General features: G+C 40.6%; 1 protein-coding gene across 2 annotated transcripts in view; it reads left to right on the top strand.

The window, feature by feature from the left end:
- DCAF5 (DDB1 and CUL4 associated factor 5) overlaps nucleotides 1–19,288 on the top strand; it is a 101,716-nt gene that overhangs the window by 13,686 nt on the left and 68,742 nt on the right. For both annotated transcript variants that reach the window (XM_029950454.1, XM_029950455.1), the window contains exons 2-5: nucleotides 11,242–11,385; nucleotides 15,603–15,639; nucleotides 16,615–16,754; nucleotides 18,547–18,676. In XM_029950454.1, the coding sequence (XP_029806314.1) occupies nucleotides 11,242–11,385; nucleotides 15,603–15,639; nucleotides 16,615–16,754; nucleotides 18,547–18,676 (451 nt within the window). The remainder of the gene's footprint in view (nucleotides 1–11,241; nucleotides 11,386–15,602; nucleotides 15,640–16,614; nucleotides 16,755–18,546; nucleotides 18,677–19,288) is intronic.

The following is a 19,288-nucleotide window of genomic DNA, read 5'->3' on the forward strand; positions in this document are numbered from 1 at the left end:
ACTGACTGGGCGACCCAGGTCCTGAAAAGTGGAGGCTTCTTAAAGATAAGTTGCAGTGTAGAATCTGAAATCATGTCTGAGAGCTTTTCATAGTCTATTATATTAAAATCCTTCTGCTGGCTTTTCTTGGAAAATTGGAAGGTTGCGCAGCTTTGAGCCTGCGTTTCTCTATGGCAATAACTAGGTGGAGCCAAGTAGTGTCATGTTCTTTTAAAAAAATGTTTTCTGTTTTTTATTTATTTTTGAGAGACAGAGAGAGACAGCGCGAGCAGGGGAGGGTCAGAGAGAGAGGGAGACACAGAATCTGAAGCAGGCTCCAGGCTCTGAGCTAGCTGTCAGCACAGAGCCCGATGTGGGGCTTGAACCCACAAACCATGAGATCATGACCTGAGCTGAAGCCAGACGCTTACCCGACTGAGCCACCCAGGCGCCCCGATTGTTCTTTAAAAAGGGTTGTATATTCTCTAGTCTGCCCTTTACTCTGGCAGGTTTTACTCATGTGCTTTGCTGCTTGGCCCCTGTTGTATGTGAGAAGCTGAATTGTGTCATGGTAAGGAGCCCCGTCTCTGGAGCCAGATTACCTGGATTCAGGTCCCAGCTCCTACTCTTGATTGCGGTGTAACTTCAGGTTATTTAGCTTTTCTGTAGTTTTATCTGGATAATAAGGGCAATAATACCTATTTTATAGGGCAGTTAAGAGCATTAGAAGAGATACTACATGCAAAACTCTTAGGGTAGTCCTTGGCCCAGAGTAAATTTAGCTAAAGGTAGCTATTGGAGTTCAAGCAGTGTATAATGGGCTAACATTTCCGTAGCTCATACTATGTACCAGGCAATGGGCCAAGCCGTCCACGCAGATCTAGCTCATTAATCCTAACGTAACACTGTAAAACAGAGTTAGTTTCTCAATTTTGCAGATGAGAGGACACAGTTGAGAGAGGTTAAGTAACCTGCCTGGAGGCACACAGCTAGTCAGTGGTAGCAATATTGAGAGTTAACCCTATGCATGTGGTCTTGAATGCTGTGCTGCCTTGTGCTGCATCTGCCTTTAAAACAGGTCTAATTATAGAAGTGGCAGGCGTGGGTAAATGATGAGTCGTGCTTTTAATGTTTTTGTAAGTGTTTTGAGGAGGGTATGAATATCAATATCCCAAATTTATATATGAGATTCATATATAAATATGCTTGAGGTAGCAAAATGCCAACCCAATAAGGATAAATTGCAGGCAACTCTTTTTGTCTGGTTGGAGTGAGTGAGCAGAAGAGTGATAACTGACTTTCTTCAAAGTAGGTAAATATAAACCAGTTCATGAAGAAAAGTAACAGACTGCTTGACAAGCTTTAAGATATTCAGTAAGGACTTGAGAATCACATTAGTCCATTATTTGAAGGTCAAAAAGGCCAGCAAACATTTCAAACCCATTAAGAAAGCTCTTACTTAAAAATAAAATAAGAGAAAACAAAACAAAATAACAGGTGTTGGTGAGGGTGTAGAAAAGTTGTGCATTGTGAGTGGGAAGGTAAAATGGTACAGCCACTGTGGAAAACAATATGGTAGCTTCTCGGAAAAATAAACATGGAATTGACATATGATCGGGAATTTCATTTATGGGTGTAAACCCCAAGGAATTAAAAGCAGGGAATAGAACAGATATTTGTACACTCCTTTCATAATAGCATTATTCACTACAGCCAAAGAAAGGGTGGGAGCAAGCTGCCACCCTATGTGGTGTATACATAAAATAGAGTATTATTCGGCCTTAAAAAGGAAATTATGACACATGTCAGAATGTGGATGAACCTTGAAGCCATGATGAAATAAGCCAATCATAAAAGGACAGCTGTTGTATGAGTCCATTTGTATAAGGTGCCTAGAATAGTCGAATTCATAGAGACAGAAATGATGTCTCTAGAGTTAGAATCGTGGTTGCCAGGGGGAGGAGGGAGGCAGGATAGAGAATTATTATTTAGTGGGTACCAAGTTCAGTTAGGTAAGATGAAAAAGTTCTGGAGATGGATAGTGGTGATGGTTACCCAGTAATGTAAAAATGTAAACGGATTTAATGGCACAAAACTCTACATTTAAGATGGCTTAAGGAAAAAAAAAAGCCAGCAAAATGCTAGGCACCTCTAGGAAAAAACATTGGAGACAAAATGGAAAATGCTTTTCCTCTGTATAATGAATGCTGTAGGGCAGACTCACTCAAAATTCTCAGTAGTGGTCTGGCCTCTGCACTTTGGTAGGAGGGATACAACTTGGTTTTGGGCTCCAGGCCTAGCTCCTTGGATTATTAGCAAGTCATTGTGTTTCTCTGATTCTCATCTGGAAGAAGAGTTATGTAATCTTTACCTCATAAGCAAAGATGTGTGTGAATGAGCTTCTATACAAATGCTAATTATTTTCAACTTTGGAAAAATAGCAAACCAGGCTTTATGTCCCACTCACTGAGGTGGCTGGGCTGCGTGGCACTGGGCTCTGCCTCTGTACCTTTGCTCCGCCTCTTAGAGCTCAGGAAAGGGGTAGTCCACACACAAAGAGGTTTGACTTCACAAAGCAGCGATTACATTATGCATACTGAAAAGAAGGAATAAATAGGCTGAAAAGAAAGCCAAGCTGGATAATTTTCCTTTAGTCTTTGCAAGTTAAAAAACAACGAAAAACACCACAAACAGAAACAAAAAAAACCCAACTGCAGCAAAACATAAAAGGGTATTAAGTAAAATTGCTATTTCCAAGAAATAATTTCTGTTAGCCATTTTGCATCTGCCCCTCCATGTACAAATTTGTGTATATTTTTCTTTTATTAAAATGTATTGGGGCGCCTGGCTCACTCGGCAGAGCATGCGACTCTTCATCTTGCGGTTGTGAGTTTGAGCTCCACATTGGGTGTAAAGATTGCTTAAAAATAAAATCTGGGGGAAAAATGTATCATGCATTCATACTCTTGTGCTACCTAAAGCAAGAGTTGGAAAGATTAGGACAGAACCCTTCATGAATGATATGCATAAGAAGCTAGAACATTTTGAGGGGTGTATATACCTAATCTATGACACTCTGGGTAAGTGTTTTTATATGTATTATCTCAATACACACAACCCTGTGAGAGAGTCAGTATTTGCTTCATTTAACAGTCATAAAACTGAGGTTAGAGAAGTAGAATAACTTGCCCAGGCACACATGGATGGTGCGCTCGGGCACCTTTACAGCACCTTTACCAAGTACAGAGTTTGTACTTCATGTCCCCTTCTATAGCTCCACCTTTGCTGCCTGTCAGAGATGAGACCAGTTCTGACACGTGCTACAATATGGATGAACCATTCTGGTTTTGTTCTTTAGTTTTTAAAGAAAATGATGTTTTGAATAGCTAATACAGTCACTAATACTTTAAAAAATTTTTTTATGTTTATTTTTGAGAGAGAGAGAGAGAGAGACGGAGTGTGAGTGGGGGAGGGGCCAAGATAGAGGGAGACACAGAAGCAGGTGCTAGGCTCTGAGCTGTCAACACAGCACAAACTCATGAGTGGTGAGATCATGACCGGAGCTGAAGTCGGATGCTTAACCATTAAGACTGAACCACCCTTACCTTTTTTATATTAACGATTATTCTATGTCAGTACAGACAGAACTGCCTCATACTTTTTTTTTTTGGCATCATAATACATGGTACATACATGAACAATATGCTGGGTTTTAAATTTTTATTGTGGTAAAACATACGTAACACTAAATTTACCATTTTAACCATTTTTAACTGTAATGTACAGTTCAGTTGCATAAAGTACTTCACATTGTTATATAGGCATCATCACATCCACCTCCAGAGCTTTTTCATTTTACAAAATTGAAACTGTACTCATTAAACAACTCCTCATTGTCCCCTCCCCCTCCCCAACCCTTGCCCCGGGCCACTGCCATCTACTTTATGTCACCATGAATGTGACTACTTTGGATGCCTCATGTAAGTGGAATCATACAATATTTGTCCTTTTGTGTTTGGTTTATTTTACTGAACAGTAATTTTAACCAGACTTCTATTGATGGACTTTTAAATGGTTTAGTCTCTTGCTCTTCAAACAATGTGCTGCAGGAGTAATTGATCTTGAGTTTCAGAATGCTCTCTCAGTTCCATCCTGTGCTTGGCTGACTTTTGAGGAAGCCCAAAGCAAATTCTCTCCCTTGTGGCCTTAGCTTTTCTGGGCTATAAAATAAGAAGAATGTTAAATAATTATTCTTGTTACACTATGGTGTGAGGGCTTATATAGTTTCTGCTTATAGCTCAGGACCCATTGAGAATGAGTACTTTTTAAGTATAGGTTTTCTATAACTACAAAACTGCTGCCACAATGTGATTATAGTACATTTGGGGATGAGTTACTGAGTTTAGTGCAGAATTAAATCAACCCAATGTGATCAGCCTCAGAGTAGCTCTGTTCCTTTGGGGTTCTCAGATGGATTGAAGCTAGGCAATCGTTTGTGAGGAAACCAGGCCTAGAAGCCCTGCCCTCTGCTTGTTCTTTGCCTGGTACTAGTGCCAGGCAGAAAGTCCTTGCCTTCCTATGAGGTCTCTATGTTCCCTCCGGAGAAGCCCCAGAGTGACTGGGGCCAACCTCACAGAAGGACTCAACTGCCAGGCTCACAGAGCTGGCTTAAAGAATCGAACTCTTCACTCGGATTATTTGCGTTTCCAACAGTCTCTCTGTATGGAACCATGTACTCCTTCTCTGCTTCTCCCCCGGCCAATGTTTATATATTTATGAGAAAGTACAAGTCAGGGGAGAGGCAGAGAGAGGGGGTAGAGGACCCAAAGCGAGCTGTGAGCCCACATAGGACTTGAACTCACGAACTGTGAGATCGTGACCTAGAGTTGGACGCTCAACCAACTGAGCCACCCAGGTGCCCCATCTCTGCTCTTTTGAATTGACTAGATGATTTACAGAGAGAAAACTGTAGCGTTTTCTTCAGGTTCTGAACTGATTTATCCTTATTTTACCACTCTCCTTTGCTTTGTGGGGTGGGGGGAGGGGTATTCTCCCTTTACTGGCTTCAGAGTAGCTCAGCAATTGCTGGTGATGCCTCAGTTTGCAACACTGTGGTTTTTGCCAACACACGGTTGAAAAGTATTGTGTTTGCACAGAGCTCTTAATACCTTGCCTAAGGAAATGGGTGTGTGTGTGTGTGTGTGTGTGTGTGTGTGTGTGTGTGTTGGCGGGGGGGGGGGGGGGGGGGGAGGTGCACCTTGCATCCTCTAACACTAACCTTGAGGGCAAAGTAGAAGCAGGCCTTGCCATAGGCATAATTTCTGCCTCAGTGATTCCAGTCTCTTACAGACTTGGGCTGTCATCATCATGGTAGGTACTAAGGACACATCATTTTAAATGATCCCAAGGCATTCTGCACATAACCATGCATTTTAAACTACTAAGTATTTATTTGGCAAAAGTAAATCATTCTATAAATGTCTAATACTGCTGTCTGAATGATGGGGGACAACCCTTAGCTGAGAACCATTATGTCTTTGAGTGCATAGTTGTAGATATTATTTTCTCTTTTTTATTAAAAATTTGAGAGAGAGAGTATGTGAGCAGGGGAGGAACAGAGAGAGAGGGAGACACAGAATCTGAAGCAGGCTCCAGGCTCTGAACTGTCAGCACAAAGCCTGACGCAGGGCTTGAACCCATGAACTATGAGATCATGACCTGAGCTGAAGTTGGACACTTAACCGACTGAGCCACCCAGGTGCCCCATTTCTGTAATATTTTAAAGGAAATTCCAGACATACTATTTTACCTACCTTGGTATGGATCCCTGGTAAGCAGTCTTGTTTTTTTGGTTTTTAAAAAAATTTTTTTTCTGTTTTTAATTTGTTTTTAAGAGACAGAGAGAGACAGAGTGAGCAGGGGAGGGTCAGAGAGAGAGAAAAACACAGAATCTGAAACAGGCTCCAGGCTCTGAGCTTGCTGTCAGCACAGAGCCTGACGTGGGACTCAAACCCATGAACCATGAGATCATGACCCGAGCTGAAGCCGGACGCTTAACCAACTGAGCCACCGAGGTGCCCCAGCACTCTTGTTTTTTAATAGCACCACAATGTCATTATTATACTTAAATTTTTTTAACATTTATTTATTTTTGAGAGGCAGAGAACAGAGCGAGAGAGAGTGTGAGTAGGGGAGGGGCAGAGAGAGGAGACACAGAATCCAGCCTCCAGGCTCTGAGCAAGCTGTCAGTACAGAGCCCAACATGGGGTTTGAACACACGAACCCCAAGATCATGACCTGAGCTAAAGTCTGACGCTCAACTGACTGAGCCACCCAAGTGCTAAGATATGTAGCAATATTGGGGCACCTGGCTGGCTCAGCTGGTAGAGAGTGCGACTCTTGATCTTAGGGTTGTGAGTTCATCAAGCTCCATTTTGGGTGTGGAGCCTACTTAAAATTAAAAAAAAGAGATATAATGATCTTTTGATAATATCATAAAGCATAAAAAAGTAGAGAAATGAGCACTGAGTAGTGTATAAAATCGTTAAATAGCTATATTGTACACCTGAAACTAATATAATACTATATGTTAAGTAAACTGGAATTTAAAAGATTTTAAAGTAGATATCAATTGGATTTGACAAAATCTTGACAATTTGTTAAATTTGCTTATAGTCTTTTTTTTTTTTTTTAAGGAAACAAAACTTTACAGATACAATTGAAATCCCCATTAGTATATGCATGTTTATCCACAAACAATATATGGTATGATTTTGTATAGTTGAAAATATATTCTTAATGTTATATTTTACATATCCTTCTGAAACTTGTTTTATTGCTTGACATTAGGTTTTTAAGATTTATTCATCTTGGGACACATTTATCTAGTTCATTTTAACTGCTGTGTGTTCTATTTCGTTTAGGTTCAATCTGTATTTGTATTCCAATGGAATTTATTAATTTATATATTGATGGATATTTGTGTTGTTTACAGTTTTGGTTTTTGCTGTTATACACAGTGATGAGGTGTACATCCTTGTACATTTCCTTGTATCACTTTGTAAGAATGTATTTAAATTATAATTTGCATTTCCCTGATTACTATAGAGGTTGAGGTCCTCTGTATCATCTTTTGGCTATTTAGGTTTCCTCCCCTGTAAGTTTGCCTCTTTTCTTAGTGGTTTTAAAAACTGATTTCTAGGAATTCTTTGTATAAGCCATCGTCAGTTTTGTGTATTGCTAGAATCTTTCTATTCAGGGAGTCTTTTCCTGGTCCATGTTCCTGGCCTCTCAGTTTACCAATGTTAGGTTTTTATTCCTATGCTCCCTTGTTTTATTCTAAGCCACACATTTTTCAGTTAGGTTACCAAGGTAGAGAATCCCTTCGATTGTGCATTAGATGAACTGCTTTGTCATTTATGGTTCATTTTTTGTTCTATAAGGCAGGCAGCCTAGAGTAGTGATTAAGAATGGAGGCTAGAGAGTCTTAACTGCTTGTTTTTGAATCTCAGCTCAGCTACATTACTTACTGTGCGACCTTGGTAAGTTACTTAACCCTCTTGTATTTGGCTTTATAAATCTATAAAACCCACGAGGGTAGAGCTGTTCAGATCCTCATTTTATATTTGATAAAACTCAGGCTCAGGGAGATTAGATTAGAAACATGAGTAAGTAGAAGAAACATGTGGGCCTCTTTATTTTTTGAGTTTCCACTTTTGATAGAGACAGGGACACAGAGAAATATCTCTGTAATACAGGATACACAGTAGCAAGAGCTGTGATAGATCCCTGACCTGTGGCCTCAGCGTTGGGGAAAAAACAGAGTAGAGGCTATGGAGAACTAAAGTGCCCACTGCCTATATGGATCTATTCATAGGGTAAAAACTCCTTTGTGTCATTATTCATTAAAACAAAAAAACCAAAACCCAAACCTTTATTTTTATGACTTTAACTTCTAAGAAATTTGAATTTTTTTGAAAAGATTTTAAGTAATCTCTACACCCAAAGTGGAGCTTGAATTCACAACCCTGAGATCAAGAGTCGCATACTCCATTGACTGAGCCAGCCAGCCATTCCAAGATATAGAATTTAGATATCCATCCTAGGCCAGAATATTCAGAGTTGAAATAGGCAAATCATAAACACAGAACACCAGGCCACATGTAAGAGATCATTTTGGTAGGTGATGAAACACTTTGGAGGAGGACACAGAATTTGATTTTGACCAACAATGAAAGAAAGAAGGAACTCAAGCAGCAAAGGCAACTTCTTTTTAGGGGAGGGAGAATAAGTTTGACTTGGCCACTGCATCATCTATTGATTTTTAAAATTATTATAAAAGGAAATATGTTTCTGGCAAAAGGCCAAGTACTACAGGAAGGTATAAAGTAAAAATTAAAATAAAAGATATAAAATTTCCCCAGTCAACAAAACTAAATGACAACCTATGGAATGGGAGAAGATATTTGCAAATGACATATTTGATAAAGGGTTAGTATCCTAAATATATAAAGAACATACCAAACTCAACACCCAACAACTAAATAATCTAGTTAAGAAATGGGCAGAAGATATGAACAGATATTTTTCCAAAGAAGACATCCAAATGGCTAACAGACACATGAAAAGATGCTCAGCATCACTTGTCATCAGAGAAATACAAATCAAAACCATGATAAGATAGCCCTTCACACCAGTCAGAATTGGTAAAATTAACAACACAGGAAACAACAGGCGTTGGTGATGGTATGGAGAAAAAGAACTCTCATGCACTGTTGGTGGGAATGCAAACTTGTGCAGCTACTCTGGAAAACAGTATGGAGGGTCTTCAAAGAGTTAAAAATAGAACTATCCTATGATCCAGCAAGTGCACTACTAGTATTTACCCAAAGAATACAAAAATACTGATTCAAGTCGGTACATGCACCCCAAAGTTTAGAGCAGAATTATCAACAATAGCCAAATTATGGAAACAGGCCAAATTCATTGACTGATGAATGGATAAAAATGTGTGTGTGTATGTATATGTATGTATATACATATATACATATATATACATATTTACTCAGCTATGCAATGGCATGTATGGAGCTAGAGTATATTATCTAGGCGAAATAAGACAGAAGAAGACAAATACCATATGATTTCATTCATATGTGGAATTTAAGAAACAAAACAGATGAACATAGGGGAAGGAGGGGAAGAGAGAGAAGAAAACTGTAAGAGACTCTTAACTATAGAGAATAAACTGAGGGTTGGTTTATGGAGGGAGAAGGCTGGGGGATGGCTAAATGGGTGATCCATATAGAGGGCCCTGATGGTGAGGACCACCGAGTGTTGTATGTAAGTGATTAATCATTGAATTCTACACCTGAAACCAATTTTACAATACATGTTAACAAAAATTTAAATAAAAACTGTAAATGAAAAATAAAATGTAAAAGGTTTGCAATAGTATAAACTTTTTATCAAAACAGTTAAAAGCAGGGACTCAAACAGATATTTCCACACCCATATTCTTAGTGACATTATTCACAGTGGCCAAGAAGTGAAAACAAGTCAAATGTCTATCAGTGGATGAATGGATAAACAAAAGTGGTGTGCATGTATGTGTATAACAGAATATTATTTAGCCTTAATACAGAATGGAATTCTGGCACATGCTACAGTATGGATGAACTTTGAAGATGTTATGCAAAGTAAATAAGACACACACTGAAAGACAGCTATTGTATGGTTCTACTTATATGAATTAGCTAGAACAGTTAAATTCACAGAGGCAGAAAGTAGATGATAGTTACCGGGGGCAGGGAAAGTTATTGTTTATTGGGTACAGAGTTTCAGTTTGGGACGATGGTGAAGGTTCTGGGGATGGATAGTGGTGATGGTGGCATAGCAGCGTGAATATACAGAATGTGCAAGTATATAGTCCGAGTATACAGAATTGCATGCTTAGAAATTGTTAGAATGGTAAATTTCATGTTATATGTATTTTATTCCAGCAATAATGTTTCCCAACTCTAGTCTGGAGATGGTTTCCACTATAAACAATTTCTTTATAGATATATAGATGGGCAGATACAAACATAGATATACAAGTTCTACTCTTTGGGGGCACTCAGGTGCTGGAGACTCCGCACTAAACAAAATTGACAAGGGTCCTGCAGTCCTAGAGCTTTTAAAAACTTTGTTTTACACAAAATGGATTTTGGTACTCATACTGTTTTACACCTTATCTTCCCCCTTAACAAAGACCTATGGACATCTTTCCAAGTTCTTATAGATTTACTGATGCCAGGGCTGCATGGTATGCCCTTGTACGGGTGTGCTATAATTTGTGGCTGTTGTATTGAGTGGAGGAGGGGAAGAAGAGGAATAGAGATTGCTGTGGTTTGCTGCTCATGTTTGCCCCTGTTGTAATTTAATTCTTATTAATTAGGAGAATAATAAAGACTTTTTTTAAAAAGTCAGGCAGTACCAGATAAATAAAAGTAAAAAACCTCCAGTCTGTTCTCATTTTGATCCTATTCCCTGGAAATAATAACCACTGTTAACCATTGTTAACACTTAACAATTATTCATCCTTCCAGACATTTTTAATACATCTGCAAAAATAAAAAATACATAGAACATACATACTCTCATTCTCTACGAGTGGGCTCATGGATTACAATACTGCTCATTTAACTCAGACTATTGTGTGTTATACTGAGGAAAGCGCTGGACTGGGCTTCATGGGAGCTAGGCTGTCTAGATCCTGCTGTGACAGTCAAATCCTTAGTTATCATTTGTATGCTGTCCCATAGTCAGTGAAGTCACATCAAGGAGAGTGCTTTGAAAACTAGTATGCTAGAAGTATTGTCATAGAGTTCCTTGGTTGCCAGCACCAGAAACCAGCTCATTTTCTGTTAGACCAAAAAAGGTTGGCAGGAACATTAGTAGAAGGATTTTAGGTAGCAAGCGAAGAAATATTTAAACAATCGAGTCCCCGGAAATTCAGGAATAGGGTGGCTTTGCAGGTTTCAATATCAGTGTTTATCCTTTTCTTTCAAGATTTAATTCCTGGGGAAAAGTGAGTGGCTAAGAGATCCTGTATCTACTGATGGTTAAGGCAGTAGAGTCTTGGGTTTATGTGCTCCATCAGAACCTCACAGAGTTGGGGAGATGCAGCTTTGGAAAGGATAGGGTTCAAGGCCCACAAAACTGAGTGTCAGTCTTGAAGGGTCCGCCGTTTTAACTGTAGATTCTTATTCCGCTCTCAAGGAGGAGATGACCGTCGGGTTCTGCTATGGCACATGGAACAAGCTATCCACTCGAGAGTCAAGCCCATACAGCTGAAAGGAGAGCACCATTCCAACATTTTTTGCCTGGCTTTCAACAGTGGGAACACCAAAGTATTCTCTGGAGGTGAGAAGAAGGGAGATTTCCACCTTGGGAAATTCTCTGTGGCTGAGATTTTAGATAAAAGAATGCTAAAATAACTCCTGTTTTTCTTCCTTTGTTTTGCTGAGCTGTAGAAATGGTTTCCCATAGCTCATCTTTTCTGCACTACTGCAGTTTAGACATGTATGTGCGAGTAATTCCTCTTTCCTTCCTTCTTCCTTCTATTCTTTTGATCCTTTACTCATTCTTTCTGGGTTTTTTTTTTTTAATGTTTGTTTATTTTTGAGAGACACAGCATGAGTGGGGGAGGGAGGGAGAAAAAGAATTTGAAGCTGGCTCTAGGCTCTGAGCTGTCAGCACAGAGCCTGATGCGGGGCTCTAACTCACACCATGAGATCATGACCTGAGCTGAAGTTGGAGGACACTTAACTGAGCCACCCAGGTGCCCCCTTTCTCTGTTTTTTGATAGAAAATTTTTTGCATTGCAATCTGGCGTATAGTACTTAACCCTGTTGCGTGTGGTACATTCTGATTTTTAAAAAATTCTATTTCATTTTTAAAGATCTTTTTTTAAATGTTTATTTATTTATTTTGAGGGAGAGAGAGAGGAGAGAGAGGGAGAGAGAGGATCCCAAGCAGGCTTCTTACTCTCACCATGGAGCCTTATGCAGGGCTTGAACCTACAGCTGTGAGATCATGACCTGAGCCAAAATCAAGAGCATGACTGAGCCACTCAGGCACCCCTCATTTTTAAAGATCTTAAAGATTGTAACTCAAATTGATGTTGTGATCCATGGGTGGTGGCTCCTGTTTGAAAAACATTGTGTTAGGGTACAATTGGAATGGCCTGTGCTCAAGCCAGCCTCTTGGTGATGGCTTTCATCAACCACACTCCTTTCTTTTTAAAAAGTTTTTTTTAATGTTTTTTTATTTATTATTGAGACAGAGAAACAGAGCATGAGTGGAGGAAGGTCAGAGAGAGAGGGAGACACAGAATCCGAAGCAGGCTCCAGGCTCTGAGCTGTCAGCACAGAACCCAATGCGGGACTCGAACCCATGAACTGTGAGATTGTGACCTGAGCTGAGGTTGGATGCTTAGCCGACTGAGCCACCCAGGCGTCCCCACCCACACTCCTTTCTGAGCACTGCATTTGTAGCCCTGACCTCCATTTTGCACTGCAGATTTTCCCGCGGAATATCTACTTACGTGTTCTAAAAGCAATTTAAGTGCAGCTAATCTAAAACCAAGATTATTAGTCTTCTTCTCCTGCACAAATACTTACTTTTATTCCCTGGATTCCCTTTCTCAGTGTTCACCGAATGATTCAAGCTATTAAGTTTAAACTTTAAGAAACTGCTTACTTTGAAGCACTTTTTAAAAAAGCTTTTATTTTTATTTATTGGGAGGGAGGAGGGGGAGAGAGAGAATTTCAAGTAGGCTCCGTACTGTCAGCGCAAAGGTGGATGTGGGGCTCAAACTCACACAAACCATTGAGATCATCATGACCTGAGCTGAAATCAAGAGTTGATACTTAACCAACTGAGCCATCTAAGCACCCTTGATATTGAGCACTTTAACTTACAAAAAAAAAAAAATGACAGTTTCATGTGGCTCAGTGTAATAGAAATCTTGAAGTCATCCTCAAACCTTCCTTTCTTTCATTTACCTATCTTGTGACTCACCAGCTAGAACTGAAAGCCTCTCCTATTCATCCTTTTAGTTTCTGCTCTCTTTCCTTACCCACTGTCCTGGTTCAGGCCCTCATCTCTACTTGGACCATTGCAGTGGCCTTTGTTATTTCTGTAACCAGTCTCTAACCCTCCTTCTAATTTATCACTTATACAAGTTTTCTTTTATTTTTTATTTATTTTGTAAAGTTTATTCTTTTTAAAAAATTTTTAATGTTTTTAAATTTATTTTTGAGAGAGAGAGAGAGACTGTGAATAGGGGAGGGTCAGAGAGAGAGGGAGACACAGAATCTGAAGCAGGCTCCAGGCTCTGAGCTAGCTTCAGCGCAGAGCCCGATGCGGGGCTCAGACCCACAAACCATGAGATCATGACCTGAGCCGAAGCCGGATGCTTAACTACTGAGCCATCCAAGTGCCCCAGGTTTATTTATTTTTGAGAGAGAAAGAGACAGCATGAGCACTGGAGGGGCAGAGCAAGAGAGGGACACAGAATCTGAAGCAGGGTCCAGGCTCTAAGCTGTTAGCACAGATCCCGACAACGCATGAACTATGAGATCATGACCTGAGCCGAAATTGGATGCTCAACCAACTGAGCCACCCAGACACCCCAAATTTTCCTTTAAAAATAAAGTTTAACTCTGTGAACCTCTGATCCTACAGTGTCCACAGGACAAAGTCTAAACTTCAGTCTACCTCTCTAGCCGTCCCTCTCCCCCCACATCTTGTGTTCTAGCCCACTAAACCACTTGTCATCTTAGGTGCCCTTGTATTGTTTGCTCTTGCTGCTCTGTCACGGGTCATGACCAGTTGACCAGTCCCCACCAGTTCCCCTGAGTTTTCATTGGTAAGAGTTTTGGGTTACTGGAGTTTCTGTTCAAATGTCTTCTTCCCTATAAAAACATTGACCTCTTCTGCCACGTACTTTCAACCTGCCCTTGAAGGATATCATTGCTCCTCTGTGTGTGTCCCCATTGTAGAACACATCACTACCATAAGATCACCCATTTTGTCGTTGTTTGTGTAGTCAGGACTGGAAGTTCCTCGAGGGTCAGGCGGAATCTTACTCTTCTTGTGTCCCTAGCACCTCAGCTCCTCCTGTTACCTAGAAGGCATCAGTATGGTTTTGATTTACTTGCTATGCACCCACAATAGAGTGTGTAGCCAGGGATTTAAGATTACCTGGGCCACATCTCTATCGCTGCTTTTACTTGCTGTTTAAGTGCCTGTTGGCTGTGCTTTCAGCATTGAGTGGGAATTTTTTTACTTTTGTTTTTTCATATTTAGGTTTTTATGTTCAGTTATATAAACCATTTGAAGGCAGGACTACACAAAATTGTGAATGTAGTAGTTTTAGATTCCTTGATGGGATAAATAAAAATGCAAGAGAAAAAAGTGGATAAAAACTTTCCCATCATTTATAATCCTACAATCATCACATTTTAATGCTATAACAGATGATAAGGATATGAATAGTAGCAAACATTTACTGGGGGCTTACTAAGTGCTCAGCCCTATTCTAAATGGTTTTACAAAGGTACTCTTATGCTCGCAATAACCCTACGAAGTATGTACAATTATTATCCCTATTTTATAGGTAAAAAAAAAAAAGGCATAGAATATCTGTTTTTTTTTTAATTTTTAATGTTTTTTATTTATTTTTGAGAGACAGAGATAGCATGAGCAGGGGAGGGCCAGAGAGAGAAAGAGATACAGATTTTGAAGCATGCTTCAGGCTCTGAGCTAGATGTCAGCACACAGCCTGATGTGGTGCTTGAACCCACAAGCTGTGAGATCATGACCTGCGCCGAAGCCGGATGCTTAATCAACTGAGCCACCCAGGCGCCCCAGAATATCTGTATTCTAAGTCTCACAGTTGAGTGTTTGGCTTAATTAAAAAACAAAACAAAACAAAACAAAAAACTAGCTTGGATGAATGAATTAATGTACCTATGATCATTTATTCTTTTTCTTAATGGCCACAGTTTTGTGTTGTTTTTGTGATGGTGGTCCTATGTCTGTATCTATATCTATGTATCTATCTATATATTCCATCAAATAATACATTTTGGAAACTTACTATGTTATACCTAGTTGCTACAAGGCTTTCAAAAATTCTTTATAAGAATATCCTATCCGTGGACTTGGGTGGCTCAGTTGGTTAAGCATCTGACTCTTGATTTTGGCTTAGGTCATTATCTCATCATGAGATTGAGCCCTGTGTCCAGTGTGGAGTCTACTTAAGAATCAATCAATCTCTCTCTCTCTCTCTCTCTCTCTCTCTCTCTCTCTTCCTCTCTTCCTCCCCACCTTGCGCCCCCCGCTGCCCCCTGCCACTTGCTCATGTGCACGCTTGCTTGCTCTCCTTATCTCAACAAAAAGAATATCCTATCCTTCTGAAATTATTTTTATAAAGCTTTTTTTCTAATTAATATTCCTACTTTGTATTAACATTGACTTTGTTCATGTTTTCTGAAAACTTTAAGATTTTATGTTATAATATGGACAGGGAGCACTTCGCAGGAATTTTCAAATGTCTACTTTCTCCCTTACAGGAAATGATGAGCAAGTTATCCTCCATGATGTTGAAAGGTAAATAGATTATTGGTATGTGAAGGTGACTGACTCTATTTCTCTTATGAAGAGAGGCAAATTCTCTTTACACCAATATTGCTGTTTTTTTGAAATACAGTTTTGATTTAAAAAAAGGATAGGGTTTATAAAGTTGGAATGAACTTATACCTTTTAGGTGAAATTTTAAAGGGAGAAACTGGAAAAGAAGGAAACAACATAATAATGACTAATCTTTATGTGCCAGTTACTATTCTAGGTACTTTGTATGTATTAATCAGTTTAATCCTCAAAATAAATTTATGAAGCTATCCTATTATGGTCTCATTGCAGATGAGAACACTGAGGTGTAGGGATGTTAGATAACTTAAGGTCAGGTGGTGCTAGGATCTGAACCTAGACTGCCTGGCCCCAGAGCCTTGCTCTTGCTCACCATACCAGACTGCCAGATCAGCCCTCTTCCCCTGCTGACATCAGACCTGGCTGCTTTAAAGCCCAAATCTGTACAGAAGCAGATGTATTCTGCAGTAAGTGAAAACACTAAACTCATCTACTGAGTCACTTTCACATATGCTCATTTAGTGCAAAAAGCAAATTTACCATGAAATCTATAAAAAAATTTTCTAATAGAACCTTTATTTAAAAAAACTTTTTTAATATTTATTTTTGAGAGACAGAGCATGAGTTGGGGAGGGGTCAGAGAGAGAGGGAGGCAAAACAGAGCCTGACGTGGGGCTCGAACTCATGAACCATGAGATCATGACCTGAGCCAAAGTCAGACACTTAGCCAACTGAGCCATCCAGGTGCCCCAATAGAGTTTTATTTTCTACCTGGAATTGAGTACCTACTTTCTAAGGAAATACAATCTCCTTTGGGTTTCGCTAGATTGACTTTCTACTGGAAATGAGAGAGAACCCTACCCGAGGAACTCTGGGGCTGGGACTCTGCACTCTGTGTATGCACGTGTGTGCCTCTCTCTGCTCTCTGTCTCTCAGCAGTGAGACCTTGGATGTGTTTGCTCATGAAGACGCGGTATATGGCCTGTCGGTGAGCCCAGTGAATGACAACATTTTTGCCAGCTCCTCAGATGATGGCCGGGTTCTCATCTGGGACATCCGGGAGTCCCCCCATGGAGGTAGGGTCAAAGTGCTGTTGGACAGTGTTGAAGAATTTGATGTCGCATTCATTACAGATCTAGTTGATGACCTGAGTGACCTGAGTGGGAGGGATGGAAAGAGAGAGGACCCTCTTGGGCTGGGGCATAGATGTGTGTCTCTGGAGGTCCCATCCTACCCCTTAGCAGTTGGAAGTGAGGCACCTTTCTCATCACTCCTCGAGCCACTTGTGAGTCTCCACAAACCCTTGGACCTACAGCAAGCACCACAGCCCTTGGTGCTTAGTGGCTCCAAGGAAGAGAGATGTAGTTCTTCATTGTAGAATGTAGTCACCGACGGCCAGCTCTGTGTGTGGTGCTGACATGCGCAGAGTCTTGGTTATTTACAGAGAACAGGTGTGTTACACACTTGCATCCTGATTTCAGACATGTGTAGAGAAACTGAAAATGATGGCAAATACTCTCTGTGTTAGGGGGATTCTCGAGGTGAGTTCCTCCTCCAAATGTGCTCTTTCAGCTTCTGAAGTATATGAAGTATAAGAATGAAGAATTGTTTTGTTGAATTTCTCTGAAGTTTTTCAGGAAATGCATCTTTTCAGTTTATTTCCTGAATAGAGAGTTCACTCTGTAACTCTGCCTGTCTTCAAACTCTTTCCTCCAGCTCTACCCTCAGTGTCACCCCTGCACCCACCTTTCGTGCAGTTTCGTCACGATCATAACCTGTGTACACAGAGTTAACTTTCCTGCCTGTCTTGTCTGGCAAGGCCTGGATCTTTTTATTATTCCATATTCAGAGGGCATTTTAACATGCTGGACTGTGCCCCATTATTGAGATTCGGGCTTTAAGGCTTGTTTTAGAGCCAGGCAGATAGGTAGCTCCCCGGAGCAGCTGTGGCAGAGTCTCCGTGCCCTGGGCAGGTGAAGTTCTCCTTTGTGAGCCCTGCCCGCTGGCTGAGATGATGGAGCGCCCAGGGGCCTGCGCAGTGTCCCGTGTGGTAGCCTACAGTGTGGAGTGCTGTCTGTTACTTCTTTTTTTTTTTTTTTTTTTTTTTGTCTGTTACTTCTAAACAGCATCCACAGGAAGATGATCTTCTAGGCAGCAAAGTGACTCCTTCCTTACCTGGGGCCAGCTAGTATATGCAGAGGGCTGCAGGGCTTCTAAGTGAAGCTGATTAGAAGCTGACTGGATGCAGGAGTTCAAGTATTAGGTGCTTTTTAAAAATATTTCAATACTGGGAATGAAATCATAAAATTCTAGACTGAGGCTCTTTCCACCTCAATTTAAGGAGCAATTCAGAGAGAAAGGAAGACTGTGCTATTATCTTTCCTTGTCTTCATTTTTCTCATTGTTTTGCCTTGTCTTCATTAAATTTTTGTGTAGTTTAAAAACTCTTAATTTCTAAAACTAATAAATTTGGATTAAGGTACAATAATCCTACCAGTAATTGGTTGTAAACTTTTCCAGCTCATGTGGAATTCAGTTTTACTTACTGTAAAACAGCGTACCTTCCCAGTTACTGTGACCATTTCTGTTTTGTCACAGGATCAGAAGAGGTATAATAGTATTTCTGAGTATTATAGCTTCAGGTTTGTTTATATGTGTTAGAGTTGCTGCTTTCAGACTACGCGTGCAGAAAGTGCGTGCTGGTGCTTGTTGGGGCCTCATGAACAGGGGTGACTGCCGGAGCGATGGACTACTCTGGGGCTCTGGCTACTAGGACAGTTACTACAGGGTGTGCTTCCGGCTTCTCCTGCCTCTGGCCCAGAGGTGCTGAATGAGCTATGGGGCTGATTGTCATTTCTCTATTCACAGAGCCCTTCTGCCTGGCAAACTATCCATCAGCCTTTCACAGTGTCATGTTTAACCCTGTGGAGCCCAGGTTATTGGCCACAGCCAATTCAAAGGAAGGAGTGGGACTCTGGGATATTCGAAAACCTCAGAGGTGAGCTGCCTTTATTCATATGGTGTTAAAACTTCCCCCACCTCAACCCTCAGGTAATGAGATCAGCCAGCAAGCCTTGTGAGACCCTGTTTGGCTCTTGATCTTAGTTGGACGTCCCTTAACATATACTGGTGCCTGTGAAGCCAGGGGAGCCCTGTCCCCAAGAGACAGGCAGTGTGAGACATACACACTTCTTGCTAAGGGAGTCATATATTGTAATCTGACTCTAGACAAGACAATCAAAGGTAAATAGATGAACTAGTGAGAGCCTCCCTCCAGTACTGCCTTCTGTCTTTAGGCCCAGGGTTCCTTGCTTGCCTGGGAGCTCTTGTAGGGGGGATGGAGGAGATCGAGGGGAAGAATGTGTCAAACTTGTGGCTGCTGAACCATGGACTCTTAACTCCAGGCTGGAGGGTTTTCCTACATGGGCTTCAGGAAAAACGTGAATTCCCCAGATTGTGTGGAAATTATATTATGTACCCATCTACGTGTACTTTTCTGTGATGGGAGTTTGCTTTTTTCAGTTTCTCAAACAGACCAGTGGCTAAAATGATAAAGGTTAAGAGCCACTGCATTATAGTATTAGTGACCTAATGTGTTTCCTCTTCTGTC

This window comes from Suricata suricatta, chromosome 9, assembly GCF_006229205.1.
Source record: "Suricata suricatta isolate VVHF042 chromosome 9, meerkat_22Aug2017_6uvM2_HiC, whole genome shotgun sequence".
Lineage (NCBI taxonomy): Eukaryota > Metazoa > Chordata > Mammalia > Carnivora > Herpestidae > Suricata > Suricata suricatta.